We start from the raw sequence: 18,556 nt of genomic DNA, 5'->3' as shown, positions 1-18,556 counted from the left end.
CCTACTTGTAGATTCAACATTTGTTCGCAACCCTTCTCTTCCCCCCACCCCCCAAAAACAAAAACTAAAAACAAAAAAACCAAATAATTCACATTTCCCAGTCTACTCAGAGGAACTCGACGAGAGGGGGTAAAAGTGTAAAACCAACCTCAGCCACCAAACCAGCATAGATGTTAGTGTCCCCGGTTCAGGCTATCCCAAAGGGTGGCACACTGTTTTCTGGCGAACCCAACCCTCCCTTTCTTCAAATCATAGATTACCTCAAACCCTTGCTGCTGGTAGTTCCCCAGCGTCGCCACGGGCCCACCCGACTCTTCCTCATCTCCACCGTTCATCAACATCAAACACCCCACCTTCCTCTTTCTACCCATTCCATCACCACCGTTGCTGAACCCGAAGAAGTAATTCCTGGTCGGCAGAACAACACTAGCGTTACCCACGAAGTGAAATGCCACTTTAGGCACTTTCGCAAATCTCACCTTATCCACCGGGTCATCAATGTAATAGCACGAACCGAGCCCCGTCTGGTCTTCTGTCTCTCTCGCCCGCTCGTAAACCCGGCCGACTCGGCGGTCGAACTCTGCCACCACAACTTCATATAACCTCGCCGGAAGAATCGTAAATGTCGTACCCGAATCCACCACCATTCCACCATCGCCATTCCTGTTCACTCTCGTCAATCTCTCCGGTGTCGGAATTCTACTCCCTCCGACTGAGATTGCTTCAAGTCCGACAGAGTAGAAGTATGTGTATTTAGGATTGTTAAGCATGGGTGTGTACTGAAACTCTTCTTCCCCATTCACAGATTGCTTCCTCTTTTTATCATTCAGAGAGTAACGGCCGAGAATTAGAGGGCTTGGTCGATGGATGCGCCGGACATCGAAGGAGTGAGAAATCAAACAGTAAGAGAACGAGTTACCGAGCTGGGGGGATAAGTTAGATAGTTGAGCTGGTAAAGAGAGGGCCCCTCGGCCGAAACCCGCCACGCCGATTGGTTCTCCGAGGGCTCTGTGAGCACAGCCGAAGGTGAAATTTTTCAGACGAAGGGATGGAGAGGACATGGGTATTGAAATACTGTCGTGGTACAGACGAGCGATGAGGCTGCCATCGGCGTAAGCATAGTAGAAAGGTGGGCAGGCGAAAGAAGAGCAATCAGAGATTTCGATGGTTTCCAAAGGGCAGCGAGAGATGGCGCAAAGGTCAGAGGAGGGGAGAGATGAGTGGACGACGGAACAGACAGGGGAGTTGCAAGGGATGAAAGCAGAGGAAGAGACGTCAGGAGGAGTTATGGTGACGGAGGTGTCGTATTTGCCTTCGCAGAGAATGCATTCAAAAGGGGAGCAGGGGAACCAGACGAGGTCGCTGCCGGTGTCCATGTAAAGGGAGATGGTTTGAACTGGGTCGGAGCCAAGAGAGAAGGAGAGAGTGTAGTCGCTACCGGGAGAGAGAGGGAGAGAGATTTGGCGGCGGTGGAGGTGTCCATGATGATGACGGTGGTTGCGGAACCTGGTGGTTGAACGAACAGAGGAGGATTTGAGGAGATGGTGGGTGTGGTTAAACTTAAATTGGGTTTTTGAGAGTGAATGACTCAGAGGTAGAACAATCTCTGAGGAAGAACGGGAGAGGTATGTCACGTAAACAGTGATGAAGAAGAGCAAGGAGATAAAAGAAGCCATGAATGCGGAGATAAGTTGAAGGCAAGTTTTTGAATGAGAAACGAGGTAGAGATAGAGACAGAATAGGTTTAAGTTGGTTTTAAAAGAGATGGGAATCAGGGGAAGAAGCTGCTGGCCGAGGTTTTTATTGTCACTTCAAATGGAACCATGGAAGTGAGACTGAAAGTGAAGGGGAAAGGGGAAACGGGAAGGGGAAAGGGGAGAGAGAGAGAGAGAGAGAGAGAGAGAGACACACACATTACATCACTATAATCATTCAAAAAGCTTTATTAATGAAGAAGTTGGAGGTAAGACCCCTAGTTCCTAATCTCGGCATCGGGATCGGGTCGGGTTGATCGGATCAGAATTGCCAAAATCGGACCAAATATGACAATTTTACCCCTATTTTATTAAAAACAATCTAATTTTTTGTTTATCCATTTACCCTTGTCCGTATAGATGGATATTGGGTTATTATAAATAAGTATAGGTCGATTGGATCGATCTCAGCTAATACCAATTCGATCCGGCCAAAATCAGTCTCTGAACTTTTAATTTTGTGATTTTTTACATGATTAGATACTTTTGGGTTTTCATTTATAAAACTGTCCACCCTATGTTTGACTTCACAAAAATAGACAAAAATAAGTTAAGGTTTATAAAACTGGACAAAATAATGTCTCTCTCTCCCACACTTATTTTTTTGGATATTTTTATCCCTGTCATTGCCTTCTCGTCCAAGCATCTTCCGTTCCTGCAACCCTACCCTTGTCCCAGCCACCGCCATTCTCTGCTATCCCAACTAACAGAGGATTAAAAAAAAAAAAAAATTTCAAAGGGAAACTGCCAAGGAAGAAAGGAGAGTCACTCTTTTATCTAGTTTTGTTAACAAAACTTGTTTTTATCTATTTTTGTTAACTCAAACATAAGGTGGACAATTTTGTAAATGAAAATCCAAAAATAATTAATCATGTAATTTTTTCTTTTATTTTTATGAGAACTTATAATTTTATGACGTTCAGAAACTGTGGACATATTTGAAGTGAATCCTCCACAAAAAGCCAAGCAGTATTGAATCCTCCACAAAAAGCCAAGCAGCATTCAAAAATTCAAAAATAAATTGTCTACAAATGATAATGCATCGGACGGTCCTTATTGCTCACTTGCGGAGATCCAACAGTAAAACAATAAAAATCCATGGACCATAACTATCACCATAGCATTTTGTTTTTGTCTCATCCGAACTTGTGGATAGTGGAGAGTGGAGAGTGGAGAGTGGAGAGGACTCGAAATAAGTTGTGATTCGTCATTTGTGAAAAACACGTGGGCAATTTTGTCAGGAAAAGTCCAAAAATAGGCAGAAAACGTACCTTCCTTCAGTTTTTACGCCCTTGGCTCTGCAATTTGCCAGCTGTTGTTAATGCAAAAGATTATTTCACTTCAGAGATGCCGCGTGGCAACTCAAAGCCACAGACATGTCGTAGTTCGTGCCGAAGTGGCATTACAAGGTGTAGGACCCACGGAAGTAGGTGAACTAGGGGTCTGGTTGGAGGTGGCTTCTCTGTTTTTGTGGGGATTCAAGAGAGATTCCCGTGACCCAAAAAGAGCCACACGAGCAGCCACCAGAGCATCCATCCACAAACCCCCCACAAAAAACAGTATTTACTAGTGGCAATTACACACGCAGCTGTATCCTGTGTATCGCTGCCGGACCTATTAACGAAGCTACATCGATCGGACAAAAAACCCCTTAAGGCGCCATCTCTCTCTCTCTGGAGTAAAAGGGAATCGGAAAGCACGGAGAGTATGAATGTTCGAATCAGGAAAGCGGCAGGTCCAGGGTGTCTTCTCCTTCTCAAGTCGTTTTCAGTCTTTAGCATCTGCCAGCTGCTTACTAACCAGGCTCACCGTCATGGTTTTAGTGCACGGTATGATACCCAGATATGGATTGGATCAGGGGATCGGCATGGCTGAAATGGCTGATAGCTCATAATTGGTTTTCCTAAAAAATTGGGTTTTTAAAACTTTTGTTTTACCTTTGGTCCATACTGTTGCACCAATATCGGTGCTGCGAATCACCCAATATTATATTGGGTGATCACCGTTACCAAGTACAAAATAAGTGTTGTTTCAGCAAATGTCATAGAAGAAGAATGCACCAATGAGGAGAATTGAAACATGTATAATGTTATGGTATAGACTATACAGAGCCAATATGGGCAACGATCGATGAACCAAACTCTACATAGCTGCACTTGACCTGATACCAGGATATGATTCCTCGTGGTATGTTCTAGCTAATCTCATCTCTTGATATCCAGGCTAACTGAAACGATCATGAACTGTGGAGCTCAGGCATATTTACCGGAAGGCATCCATCTACCAGATAGCTAATTCAGCATTTTGGCAGGGATAGTATATTGCAATGTGCGCAGTGTTGAGCTTCAGATAGTGTACCTCAATGACATATCTGGAGTATCAACAGGAATTCTGTTCTGCGAGCTGTGGAGAACTGAATGGTAATAGTAAGAAAACTATCATCTTGTCAAACATGTCACACTGCAGCACAATATATCCTTCACAATCAGAGACCAGAATGCCCTAGAGTTCACCTACAGGGTACTCAGACATGGTTGACACTGAAGTTGTGTTAATGAGGATGCTTACTGTGCTTACTGTTGTTGGGAGATGTACTACATAGCTAATGGAACTAATTAGAAAAATAACCAAAAACTAAATCCACAGCTGAAGATACAGACATACCCCTTCCACTGATCAAATGAAAAGACTATAAATAGGAAGACTAACAGAGAAACTCACAAGTGGAAAATCCTAAGATAACTGAGAAACTGTATCACATAACCAAAAGGGAACTCCATTCCTTGTCCCAGAAAATAGTGTTTCTTCATGGCTTTGCTTATATTACAAAGAGAGTAAAACCAACAGAGAAACTCAAAAGGAAAATCCCAAGAAAACTCCAAGAATATATCACACAACCAAAAGGGAACTCCTTCAACTTGTCCTAGAAAATGGTTTCTCGTCATGGCTTTGCATATTGCACACTAACTTAACAAGAAGACCACCCCTATCCCTATGGCTGCAGAATACCCATTTATGCAACCTTAAAAGACATCCCCAACCAATTTTTCTTCAGAAAACCCAAATTTGTTAGTCCTCCTAATAAAGAATCCCCAAATCCAATAGGAATTTAAATTGTCACACACACACAATGTTGGCTTGAATCCATTAAAAGGAAGTGGGAAAAAAGTTTTGGCTCTGAATAAGATACATTACAACAGCAAGGATTAAGATAACTACAGTGGAACTCATTATGATGATGCCTGATGAGATGTGCCATGATGAGTGCTTAGCAACGAAATACCATATTTGAAGAACCAAACAAAGAACACAAGTACAGTAAACTTTAAAGTTTTATATGGCAATTCAAAAGAAATCATATAGTATACAGATAAAGAGAAGCAAAAAAATAGCAATTTGACCATTGACTCAAGAATTAAAAAAAAAAGATGAATTTGGTGAAATTCCATATGATTAAGAATCATCTGTACTCTGGAAACAGTCTCTTTGTGAAAGCAGGGGTAAGGCTGCGTACATTATGACCCTTCCCAGACCCCGTAGTGGCGGGAGCCTCATGCACTGGGTACGCCCTTTTTAAACAATCTTCTGTACTGCCTCTGTTGTAGAAAGTTGTAACCAATCGGCCAATTAAAATGTCCAGACATCAGATGTAACACATACAAGACAACCAATTCTCGACCTATAGATTCTTGCCGGAACCTATCTTCATGAGGTTTACAGAAACCCAGCTAATTTTTCAGCACCTCTGAATAAAAATATGAAGTAGGGCAATAAAAGATGGTCCTGAACAAAGCTACCTGAACTGAGAGCAGTGATTATATTTCATGATCTGATCCCCAGGTGAGAGAGGCTGCCCAAGGAGATGCCAATGCAACTACAGGAAGATGCAATAACTTGGATGGAAAGCCTGGGCATGTCTGATATGAATGACCTCACATTTAGTAAACTCAAAACAGCAAGGTGTTAAGATCAAAGCTCATCTATGCTTACTGAGAGATGACCGGATAATTAACATAAGCAACTGCTACCAACAAACAGGTGACAGCAAACCCACAATTTGAATGAGTGGGTAAAGTCCTACGTATCATGGCCACACAAGCTACATCAGCACCAGCACACTCTGACACTTACATTTATGGCTGATCAGATGCTTATGGCTTTATCTTCTGCAGCAACTTCTCGGCCTTGATGAATCCACCAAAGGGTCCTAGAGACATGTATTTTATACGTTTCCATCTGTTCATGATCTTGCGAATTAGTTTAGCACATGTACATAGTTTTGTGTATCGAATTTAGGTCATCCTAAAGAAAAGAAACAGTGAAGCTTCAACACTTAAAGAGAGAGAAAGTAAAACACCAAAATGCTTACCCGGGTATGAAAGGAAGTGCTAAACAATGGAGATGGAGATGGTTAACACTATTAAATGGAGGCTGATGAAAGCCAAATCTGCAGGAAGTACAGAAAGCTTAGACACATGGTGAAGTTCTCCAGAAATATACAACAAAGATCTAATGAAGGTAATCTGATATACAAACCTACTAATAAGTATATGCTATGTTCTATCCACAAATATGTGCAACTGGTTATGGTTTAATAGCATCACTATAGGTTTACAAGGCCGATAGAAATCATTACATCTAAACTAAAAGACTATCGAGTCTTCTAAAACTAACTGCTTATGAAGTGAATCACCGGTCGCTGGATGTGACCATTTAAATCATGTCCATTCGCACATCTCCACTACCATTATTTCCCCCTTCCTCTATGAACTTTGCTCAAGATTATAGTGGATACATTATCAATGCTTTGCAGTTGGAGAGTTTGAAATTGACATTGGGAAAGTAAGGGAGAGAATGGAAACGCCATAGGTATATTGAGAAGTAATAGATGTTCATTTTCTCGATCTCCCGATTTTCAGAAACCCAAAGTTGTTATGTTGCAGGCCTTTGAAATCTATTCCATTCTCTTTTAGTTGATGAAATTTTATTCCCAGAGAATTGTGTAATCATTATCCAGCTATTCCATCCTCAATGCCATAGGTTTCTGATTTTTTTTAAGTAAGGCAAGCATAGTTGTCAAGGCGTTGCCTAGGCGTCCAGGCACGTTTGGTCACCTAGGTGGGCGACTAGGTGCCTTGTTGCTGTCGCCTTGCGTCCAGGCTCCCTCCAACACCTTGTGTTGCCACTGTGACAACTATGAAAGCAAGACATTTTATTGATCAGCTTGAAGTTAAAGCATCCTGATGCAGAAGCCAAGCTGCTTGGCAAAAAATATTCGAAGGGAACTCATGGGGGCATAGGGCCAACCAACTTTAAGTTGGGCCAGCCCAATAGGGCTGGGAGTTGCTGGGTCTCTCAAACCCAGAATCATGGGGGCATAATTGTCAACTTATTGATAAAGTTTTAACTCTTCAACAGTGGGCTGACATTCACTTATGGTGGGGACCACTTGAAGGAGTGAAGATCCTATTATGTTTCTAATTTATTTCAGAAGTTAATTAGAGTAGTTTCTAATTTTTATGTTGAAGTTATTATGTCAAGTCTCTATTTTTTCTTTTACTTGAGGTGCATATTCTGCCCTCTTTATATTGTAAGACTACTATGCCTCTCCCTATGATTTACATTGTTGAGTGAAAATTTGCTTTTGCTGCAAGTATGATTTTTTCTCAAGTTGTGTATGGCTTGAAGGGCTGAAGGAGCCTGGCTGGGAGAGCCAAATCCATCTACCCTAACCCCTCCACTGTCACCTTCTCTTTTCTTCTCCATCGAGCCAAGGCTGCTGTGGTCATTCTTCTGCCCAGAAAACCATTCGGGTTCTGTTGCTGGAGATCATCACTCAAGGTTGAAGACACCTCTTTCTCATTGTGATTGCTACTACTGAGTGTACCATCGATTGGAGCTGTTGCTGCACCTCTGCAACTTCTTTGGCTGCGACTTACTAATTCCATAACTCCCCCAATGCTTCACCAACCCTGCTGGGTTTTGAAACACAGTTTCCCCCTACCACTCCCTCCACTCAATCTTCACTTCCACCCCATTCCACAGGCTGAAATCTCCAAATTCCACTAACTTTCTATTTTCATTCTCCTTCTTCCATCTCCACTTTTATCCATCAAAATTGACCCAAACTTGCAGGCCAAGCTTCAATCACCAAGTCCAACACTCGGTTACTGTTGGAGTCCTAGAACAGTACTGTTTTGGAGGGTTTCTCTTAACCTTCTATTTTGGTGTCTCATTGTTTTCTCCCCATCAGGCCATCAGAACTGAACCAAATTTGGAGTCAAGCATCCTCTTAACATCATCTAAACTTGATCCAAGTTGGGTGACCATCACTTGGCTGGTTTGACTAGAAACCCTAACTTTCTAATTCTGAGTTTGTTCTAATTTCAAATTTTTGAGGGTTTTGGGACTAGTACCCTAGTCTTACATTACATTCTGGGAATGATTAGATATTTATATGGTAAGATCAGTGCAGTAAAAGGACTAAAAGAGAGTGGAATGGATATATAATAAAAAGTCCCAAAATTCAATTAGAATGCTCACATATGGCCTGTATATGCTGACTGTATCCCTACAGATGGTTGAACTTGAAATAAGTAAATGAGATGCTTCAAACTAAACTGCATTCCTACTCACACCAAAGGAGACTCTTGTTTGACTTTTTATGATGACATGAACTAAACCTGGTTCCATATGACTAGACATAAATATTGGAAAGGAAAATCACAAATGCAACCAAAAAATCCAACCCCATGTTAATGTAAGGCTAGTCTCAAGTAGGCAACTATCAACCCAACCCACAATAGGATCTTCCAACATCTCAACAGTACAAAGTTCCACCGATTTCCAGCAACAGCAATATAACAAAATAACACCTAACAAGTAACAACAAGGTGTTTCACCATGAAATCTCTTTACAACTTATACCAGTGCTTTGGGAGGAAGTCTAACCACAAAAGAGACCAACAATACTCTTCTCTCTCAGATATTGAATATAATACAGGACAACAAAATAGTAACTGAAAGTATCAAAGGAGAAGAAGAACAACATGATGGGGATAGATAATTGTGCCTCTCACTTGAACCTAGGCCTCTCACAGTCATGGAGAAGAAGAACAACATGATGGGGATAGATGGTTGCATAGTTGTCATGGCGTCGCCATGGCGACGCCATGGCGTCCTGGCGCTGGAGAGGGCTGCATGGCGACCTACGCCATGGTGACCCTCTTTGATTTCTTCTTCCGACTCTCTTTCCCTCTTCGATTTCTTCTTCTGTCTTCGATTTCTTCTTCCCTCTTCGATTTCTTCTTTCCCTCTTCAATTTCTTTCGATTTCTTCTTCGATTTCTTCTTCCCGTCTTCTTTCCCTCTTCGATTTCTTCTTCTGTCTTCTTTCCCTCTTCGATTTCTTTCGATTTTTCTTTCCCTCTTCGATTTCTTCTTCGATTTCTGAATTTTCTTCTTAAAACTTGAGAAACAATAGAGAAAAAATAAAACATGGCTTGAGTATACATCTATTAACACATTAAAAATAGAGAAAATAAAAAATAAAACATGGTCGACATGCTCGCCATGGCAACGCCATGGCGGGCGACATGTCGATATATCGACGTGACACCCCTCCACCGACTTGGATCGCCGTGACGCCGTGACAACTATGGATGGTTGTGCCTCCCACTCGAACCTAGGCATCTCACAGTCATGGTTGCAAAACCAAGACTTTTTTCATCAATCAAATCATGGGGGGGCTGAAGTACAACCCCTCTCTATTTATAACTTAAAAAATCTCCCTATTGCGCGGGGAGGTACAGATTACAATCCAATTGTTAAAATATGTCCCATATATGTACCGTGGGGTTATATATTTTTATGTATACATATGAACGGTAGGCTTAGTTAGTTAGTTTGTTTGTTTTGCTTTCATTTTGTTTCCTAGTTAGTTTTTATATTGTTTCCTATTTAGACTTCTATTGTATTTAGGATTTGGTAAGCTTCTAGGCTTTCCTATCTCTTGTAATTGGATCTTATATAAACATGTAAAGGGGAGGACTGCTAGCACATACGATTCTGCTCATCTCTTCGGCAGTCTCTAATGCAGATCCGAGGATCTAAAGACCCAAATCAGATTGCTTACGGGCCCACCTAAGTGTTAAACAACTCCAATCATAAGCACAAGTGGCAAAAATAGTAAATATCAGAAGTTTATCAGGGAAATGGCAGAATGGTAAATAACTGAAAGTTGTAATTGGAGCAAATGGGACCCACTAAAACTGAAATACTTCTATTTTATCTCAGATATTCCCTTGGACTTCCTTCTCCATGCAAGGCCTATGGGACCCACTAAAGCTGAAATACTTCTCTTTGAAGAACTGCTGGCCGAGATGGGCTTGATATATGGACAAAATAATACCAGCATATGGGCCCGTGAATACTAGCTCGATGAGAACAAAAACATGGACAGGCTGATGATTCTTCTCCCATCGATCTACATCACACTTGCCTCGTATATCTGGTCTGATCCCATGCCTTGCATTGACATCACAGCAACGCACAATTGTATAATTTGCAACCTTTTATTTCTCCAACTTCTTCAATCTTCTCTCTCAAATGGATTCACAATGACTTGATGATTCACCTCAAACAGAGGAAATGCTACTCTACTCCGACGTCTATGGAGAGCGATAAAGGATTCAATCCTTGACAGAACCATTTTCCAATAGAGCACAAAAGACTCTGACTCAGTAATGAACTTTTGATCCTTCAGAGCAACATCTGCTTGGGGAAAGGATTGGTCGACCGGCTGGCGGCTCATGCATCTCTTGCGTCTCCATGGGGCCCCCTTCCGCCAAGTTTGCTGCTAGGAATCCCTCTAGTCGAATCAATAATCAATAGAATTCCCAATACAAGTTGACTGACCTGGCTCCTCTTTTGACAATCTACTGCTCCAATCCATATCAAACTGAAAAGGCACTTCTGCCGGTCGACGAATGTGTGCTCCATAGCCGCAAGGAGTTACACCAAAGCGGGAGAAACAAGATACAAACTTACATACCTGGTAGGGTCGCAGCTAAGAGTTATAGTCATAAGGACAGCGGCAACCTGAAACTAATTCTTTCCCGGGTGAAAATAGCCCCAGTATGAGGGCTGCCATTAGGCTGCCAAAATGCCCCAGTAGAAGACTAAAAATTTCCTAAAATGCCCCTCTTCTGGAACCGAAATGCTTTTGCTGAGAAGATCCTCCGAACTCTCAGTCGGAGCATCAGACGACAGGGCCTCTATGTTGGTGCTTTTCACATCCGATCTATCCGGGCATCAAGGAATTAGAAATCCTATATGTCTCCTCATCAGCCCTCATTTTCAACTCTTGCTCTGGCAAGAACAGATCAGGCAGGGCTTGCAACAAAAAGCAGAAGGTGCAAGCATATTAAAAAATAGTGGATGCTAAATTAATTTGAAAAGCTGCCTACTTCCACCTATAGTCAACAAAGTCTCATACAAAGGTTACAGAGACAGAGATAGAGAAGACCGGGACAGAAATAGAGGTCGCCAGCCTACTTTTGAGGAGTACATGAGATCCTACTTCACTGGAGACCAAGGCCCTAATCGGCACTACACTGACAACCAGAAGGTGAAGCTTGAGCTGAAAGAATTCGATGGTGATCATGACCCTCAGGTATTTTATGATTGGATTGCTGCCCTAGATGATTATTTTGACTGGTATGATCTGTCTAAAGAGAGGAAAATGAAGCTAGTCCGTACTAAACTTGTCGGACCAGCACGTGAGTGGTGGAGATCCACTAAAAGAGAGATGGACTTTGATGGAACAGCACCCCGCACTTGGGAGGACATGAAATATGACCTGAGTGAGAAATACTTGCGAAAGCACTTCAAGTCTCAGTTACAGGATCAGTTCAACTCCCTACGCCAAGGGACCATGACTGTATCTGAGTACATGAGGAAATTTGATGTACTTTCTTCTCACACTGGCATTAGAGAAGAGGGCATCCAAATGCTTTCACGATTCAGGTTGGGTTTGACAAGTGAGATCAACAAAGCAATTGGTGTGGTTGAAGTTACAAACATTCGAGATTGCTTTGAGAAGGCGTTGAAAGCAGAGGAGCTATTAGCTTCAAGCAAACAGCCCTGTTCTACTTCCAAGCCGGCCTACATCAACACTAGCACCTCACGACAGGGTCCTTCTATAGGCAGCAACTTTCGCGCTACTGCTTCCCCATATGTTGATGATAAGGGCAAAGCTCCTATGGGGCGTAATGAACATTTCACTTCTTTCTATTGTCAAGACAAGGGACATATTGCTAAGGACTGCCCAAACAAGAGGAAGAACATCAACGTGGCTGCCAAGGAAGAAACCCACGATGATGATGAAGAAAAGGGCTTCGACGCGTATCCTGCCGATGATGATGATGATGTTGCTGCTTACTTTGAAGATGAGGGTATTGATACAAGAGGCATTCATGTGCTGCTTCAAGAGGCTGCTACCTAGCCAAAATTCCAGCCTTCCCCATCCATCAAAGAGCTATTAGCTTCAAGCAAACAGCCGGGTTCTACTTCCAAGCCGGCCTACATCAACACTAGCACCTCATGACAGGGTCCTTCTATAGGCAGCACCTTTCACTCTACTGCTTCCCCACGTGTTGATGATAAGGGCCAAGCTCCTATGGGGCGTAATGAACACTTCACTTGTTTCTATTGTCAAGACAAGGGACACATTGCTAAGGACTGCCCAAACAAGAGGAAGAACATCAACGTGGCTGCAAAGGAAGAAACCCACGATGATGATGAAGAAAAGGGCTTCGACGCTTATCCTACCGATGATGATGATGATCTGGCTGCTTACTTTGAAGATGAGGGTAATGATACAAGAGGCATTCATGTGCTGCTTCAAGAGGCTGCTACCCAGCCAGAATTCCAGCCTTCCCCATCCATCAAAGAGCTGTTGTCCGCTTACAAGTTCGAGCCATCTACGGAGGATGATCTTAAGAAGCTTGACCCTGATTTGGATGATCATTCCATGGCCTTTAACCATTCATCGGAGATGAATGCTTTTAAGTCAGGGAGAGCTGATGCAGCACCAAGTGCCCACATCCGAAGGAAGAAGAAAAAGAAGAAGTAGCCCTGAATTTAGGGCTTAGATTGGAGCCATAGTTTAGGTTTATAGTTAGTAGGTTCTATACTTAATTTAATTTTCATGATTTAGTGTTTTATTGAGATGAACCGGTTGAACCATTGGTTCAATTTAAGTGATTTTATTTAAGTCTTTTATTTTAAGTTGTTAGGGACAATTAGGTCATTTCATTGTTTTAAATTATGAGCTTTTGATTTGTAGTCATTCCCTTCCATGATTTAGGAAGGAGGAATTTAGTTTGTAATAGGATTTGGCCTTTGGCCTATTATTATAAATAAAGCTAAATCATGGGAGGCTCCCCACAATTGAATATTTAAAAAAAAAAAACAGAATTTGCTGCTGCTCCTTGTGAGTGTTGCCTTGTGGTTCTATCAAGGAAGAAGGGCAGGTGGATCTCCTGTGACTCTTTACGCCGTGACGGCTGGGAGGTTCTTCTCTGAAGGTGGTTCTATCCTTCAACCCTATTCAAGCTGCTGCCAGTGGATTTCTGCTGCAACTAGTTCACCAATTTCTTCTTCTAATCCTCTAATTCTCTCCCCCCCCCCCCAATCGATCCCCTTTATTGTTTGAATTCCATTAAACCCTAGATCTTGCTGCCCAGCCATATTTGACCATCAGAATTTCTTCAAATTCAAACCACAGCCTCCATACTAAATCCCCTCCATTCGATCGAACTTGCAGCCCCATCCTCCCACTCCAACCCTAGTTTGCCTTGTCTCTGTGATACCCAAAAACCCTAAATTCCAGAATTAGTACTTCCAGCCAATAAAAACTTCCCATATTTGGATCGAACCTTCCCCTCCCTACCTGGAAAATTCGATCCCAACCCTAGCCCTAAAATCCCATTAAAAACCCTAGTTTTAGCCTAAGTTCTAAAACCCAAAACCCGAAACCCTAACCCTAATTTTCTGAAATTCAATCTTTTAGTTAAACAGCATCCAAACCTACATTAATAGCTTCTCCTAGACCTGCCCATCAATACCCTATAAGATTCATCTCCATATTCATAAACCTAACCCTAGATTTGACCTAAAACTGCAATTATGTCCCACTGAGACTGCAGAACCAGCAGCCCCTTGATTCCTTTGTTATTAGATCCTTGATAATTGGCCTCTAGTAGGATCTCTCCCTATCTAGAGCTACATTACGTCTAAGTCGGTTTAATACCCGCACATATCCGTACCCATTCCATAACTTTTTTTTTGGGCACTACCAAGCTCACTAGTGGGGCTAGATGATGGGATTGGGCGCCCTTAGGGGATGGGGGTGGTGCAAGCCACGCACCAGGTGCACTATGTGAGGATTTGATCCACTGACCAAACCTCAGGCACACTCTTAAGTGACCAGTGCCAAACTGCCAACGCAAGCCAGGGTCTGCATACCAGAACTTACTAACTACACTTCCAATCAACCTTTGGATCCAAATGGACAAAGGAACTACATAAGCACCTCCATTAAACTCACGAGTGCAGTAACGAGAATTTCATTTGCTTTTGTTTTAACAACATTGATCTAGAAATCCTTCAAAAAACCATGCTATGGGCTTCTACTTATACTACACTCACAAGGGACAATTCACGAGAACAATAACTGCCTTAAATCAATCCTACACAACAAATGGAAACAACAAGATTCAAGGCATGGACTCACTCTCAATAAAGAACATTTGTGTTTCTGTTGAAGAAACAATACCAGTACCGCTTGGAGTCTGGAGTATCTCTGTTTAGTAGAGTTTGCCCCACGTCCAACATATGTCTCACTGGAGAAGAAATACAAATTGGAAATTAACTAGAAGAAAAGTTAAATAGATCAATGTTAGTATGTTAACACAATAATTATCCTAAGAAGAGTACCCAATTGATAATCTTCCATTCTCCATTGGAGGTCTTTGACTGTTGAAATGTGCTCCACAGGAATGACAAGATAATGCCTACCAGTTTATCAAAGTATAAATGATCAAGCTAATGAAAGAAATTTATCAATTGATTTGATAAGAGCCATAAATAGACATAAAAGAAAGTGATTGTTAAGCAATATCTATATCATACAGCAAATGATAAGATAACTAAAAGTTATATGATCCATCATGTTCTATAACCCAATGAAGAGTATTAAAGAATCTGATTTAAAGTATTTGGAAGGAGCCAAATTCTAGAGCTTTCACTTGAGTTGCATGAATAGTTGCAAGAACAGTTCTGGATTTGGCACAGGAGCATGAAAAACCCAGCAGCAGGAACAGATAGATACTCACTATATAATGTGAAAACAAATATATGCTTGCATTTATAGATTTGTCAATACAGTCTGAACTTTTTATGATACTTGGAGATTTAAATAAAAACTGCGAACAAGACACTGAAAAGGAGGTTGTGAGATCCCTAAGTGGAACCAATATCTTGGAACAAGAAACCTATGCAACTATGGTTTTCTCATAGGGAGAACTCAAATTTAAGAGATACCAAATTAGTTCTTAATAGCTTTGGCTAGAAAGCAATCAGCAAATACAACATGTTTTTCAAACGTTTCAGGCATTTGAAGCTCTCTACTTTGCCAAAATTGTGAACCATAAACCTCAAAAGCACTAAGGCTGTGCTTCTGAAGCATTTCTTTTCAATTTAATTATAAAGATGAATAGATGAATACACAGATTATAGGATTCATGTCCATAAACAGAAGTCATACAATGAAGAGAGAAAAAAAAAAAAGAAAAAAGAAAAAAAAAGGGCATACCCAGTGTACGAGGCTCCCGCCACTGTGGGGTCTGGGAAGGGTCATAATGTACGCAGCCTTACCCTTGCTAACGCAAAGAGGCTGTAGAGAAAATACATAGAAAAAATTAAACGAAATACTCTAGTATACTCTAGTAGGAAATACATGAGAAGTAAAGTTTTACCTTGATTAGATTTGAAACAAATTAATAATAAATAATCAAATTTGAAATTTGAAAGGAAATATATAGCAATCTAAGTGATATTCAAACAAATTCAAAAATAAAAAATTATAATTAAGTTTTAAAGTTTTAACACCTTTGAGGCTTAAGATTTTCATAATAAACTTCACATGCTTTTCAACACATTGTTAACACGTTGAAGGATATGGTGACCATTTTTTCCTGAACAGATAATAAAGAGGATTGTAATAATAAGAAACTGAAAGTGAGAGGGAGAGAGAGAGAGAGCGTCCAGTGCACGAGGCTCCTACTACTGCAGGGTCTGGGAGGGGCAATTGTACGCAGCCTTTACCCCTGCTTCGCAGGAGAGGCTGTTTCCAAGTTTTGAACCCGCAACCAACAGGTTGAAATAGCGCAACGGTTGGCTTGCCCACTAATAAGAAACTGAAAGTACAAGGGATAGTATTATATAACAAATAAAAATGGCAATAACAACAATAAAGGGGCCAAAACCTCTAGAAGAACCTCAAAAGGGGCTACACAGACGGATACTGATGCAGATAAATCATATTTTGGGCTTATTTTAGCACAATGAAAGCCAAATCACTACAAGTGCTTTATAGCTATTGATTCCTTCAAGCACAAAGACCTACATTTTGGTCTCCGTCGCATTCCGTAACTGCAGTATCATCCCTTCAAGTCTTCAACCACCATACAAAAAACCCCTCTTATTTCAGATATGGGGATCAGCCAAAGGGAAACAAAGCTTCCACCACCTTCAGGATTTTCTCTTCCAAATTATCTTTACATGGAACTCAAAGAGATCACTTTATAACAGAAAAGAGAAAACTCAAGAAGCACATACAAATTTCCAAGGCAATACGAAAAAATTCCACTTACATAGATCTCAATGGACCACCATTTTGAGCAACCCGGAGAGTTGGTTTGGGCAACTGACTTGTAAGCATTATGGATTAGTTGCACACCTTATGAACTAGTCACTAACCAAATTTCACTCAAATTCAATCAAATACTCTCCCATGAATATCCATGCATTTTTGTATTTTTCAGCCTTGTGTGTATGTCCTAGCACCATCTTGATTTTCAAATCTTTATTCTGCCACTTGGTGAAGTTTGTTTGTAAGCAGGGGGCTTAGGGTCTACCTGTCCACAAAATATGGGCCCCATCCAATCTGCCAAGTGGCAGATATGTGGGCTGTTCAGCCAGTTCAGGACTTTCATTCACAGTCTACCCCTTGTATTTGTGAAGTTACAAATTACTAAAAGCTTCAATCATGGTTTCAAAAATCAGGAATCGGATATGTGAATCGAACGATTTGGATCTCCATCGGCCGTGACTAATCCCAATTCCGACCGATACAGCCAATTCATGCCAATGAACTTTAGAATCGGTAAGTTTTCAGATCTGAGGGCCAATTCTAGGGTTCTTAGGACCAATTTCCGGCCAACTCCGATCCGATTCGGATCGGAATCGCCAGGAACAAATTCGATCCCCGATTCCGTGTTTTAAAATGCTGGCTTCCATCCATTCATTACATCTCATCATAACTGAAAATTAGCAAATTTTTTAAAGCAAGAATCAACAATCTCCCGTAACATCAATATTTTCAAAAATTCAGTACCTCTAAGCTAAGTCCCCAACCTTTCAATGTGTATGCAATGGAGTTTAACAGTGCAGATATGCTTTCTTACAAAGCCGCATTTTTACAGTCCGCAAAAAAAATATGCTCGACTTGGATAAATAACATAATCAAGCAACAAAGTAACCAGAACTCCACATAAGTCCAAACTGATCTAGCTACAGATTTGGATTCAAGTATCAATTCTGCTTAATTATAAACTCTTTTAGTCGTTGGGACAGGAATCTGAATGAAATGGTACAAAGACGTTGTTTCGATTGAAATTTTTTTCAAAAGTCTCAAACTTGGCTCCATTAACAAGAATATGTCATCGAAAATAAAACTCTATAATAATCACAAATAGAATGATGGAGTTTTAGATAGTTACTTGAACGCGGAAGGGTTGATATCTTGAAAGGCGACAACCTTCTCATCCTGCACGATATGCAAGTAATTCAGAATAACTTAGATAATGCAGGGAACAGAAATGGAGGAGAGAAAAATCCTTTAGTATCGCACAGAGTGCAGGAGTTGGGTAGAGGTGGAAGAACAAACAATCTGACAGAACACACACGGCCCCGCATCCGCCATTGCCCTAACCCCAACGTCCGTCTTTCCCAAGTTTCAAGTGTCCTCTCCTCTCCACAGTTGCCTGGCACACCAGTTTATCACTTTATCCGCTAACTAACATTTATCGGTCTATTCAAACAAAAGTCGCAACTTATGATTTGCGACTTTGCGAGTCGCGAGCCTGTATTGTGGAATTTGTTTCAGTTAGAGAGTCCGCCATTTTGTAACTTCTAATTATTTTGGTTTTTTTTTTTTTTGGGGGGCGGGGGGTGGGGGTGTAGGGGGGTGCGAAGGAACGCCACCCAGTCTGTGCGGCTATGCCTGCGCCCAAACATGGCCGGGCAGAAAATGATCAGCACACCCCTGTCTTTCCATGGTGGCGGGGTAGTCATTTTGCACCCAGCTGTGTTGGCGCAGGAACATGCCATAATGCACGACCGGGTGGTGTTCCTTTTCCCTTTTTTTTGGGTAGATTTTAAGGGAGAAAGAAAGTTGTTGGCACTGCGTCCAGACACAGAAAAGGTGAAATGAACGACCCGCCCCATGGAATGAAAAAT

The 18,556-nt window shown here is 41.4% G+C and overlaps 1 protein-coding gene and 1 pseudogene across 1 annotated transcript; both read right to left on the bottom strand.

The window, feature by feature from the left end:
- Positions 1–149: 149 nt before the first annotated feature.
- LOC122658999 (probable aspartyl protease At4g16563) lies at positions 150–1,676 on the bottom strand. The gene has a single exon (XM_043854166.1). It carries the CDS (start codon positions 1,674–1,676, stop codon positions 174–176), a length of 1,503 nt encoding a protein of 500 aa, XP_043710101.1. The 3' UTR covers positions 150–173.
- A 3,929-nt stretch (positions 1,677–5,605) lies between these two features.
- LOC122656759 lies at positions 5,606–18,133 on the bottom strand (annotated as a pseudogene).
- Positions 18,134–18,556: the final 423 nt, after the last annotated feature.

Source organism: Telopea speciosissima, chromosome 1, assembly GCF_018873765.1.
Source record: "Telopea speciosissima isolate NSW1024214 ecotype Mountain lineage chromosome 1, Tspe_v1, whole genome shotgun sequence".
Lineage (NCBI taxonomy): Eukaryota > Viridiplantae > Streptophyta > Magnoliopsida > Proteales > Proteaceae > Telopea > Telopea speciosissima.
This window is presented reverse-complemented; position numbering and strand designations above follow the sequence as displayed.

Coding starts and splice junctions, on each gene's coding strand:
- LOC122658999 (XM_043854166.1), bottom strand. CDS start 1,676: ATGGCTTCTTTTATCTCCTTGCTCTTCTTCATCACTGTTTACGTGACA.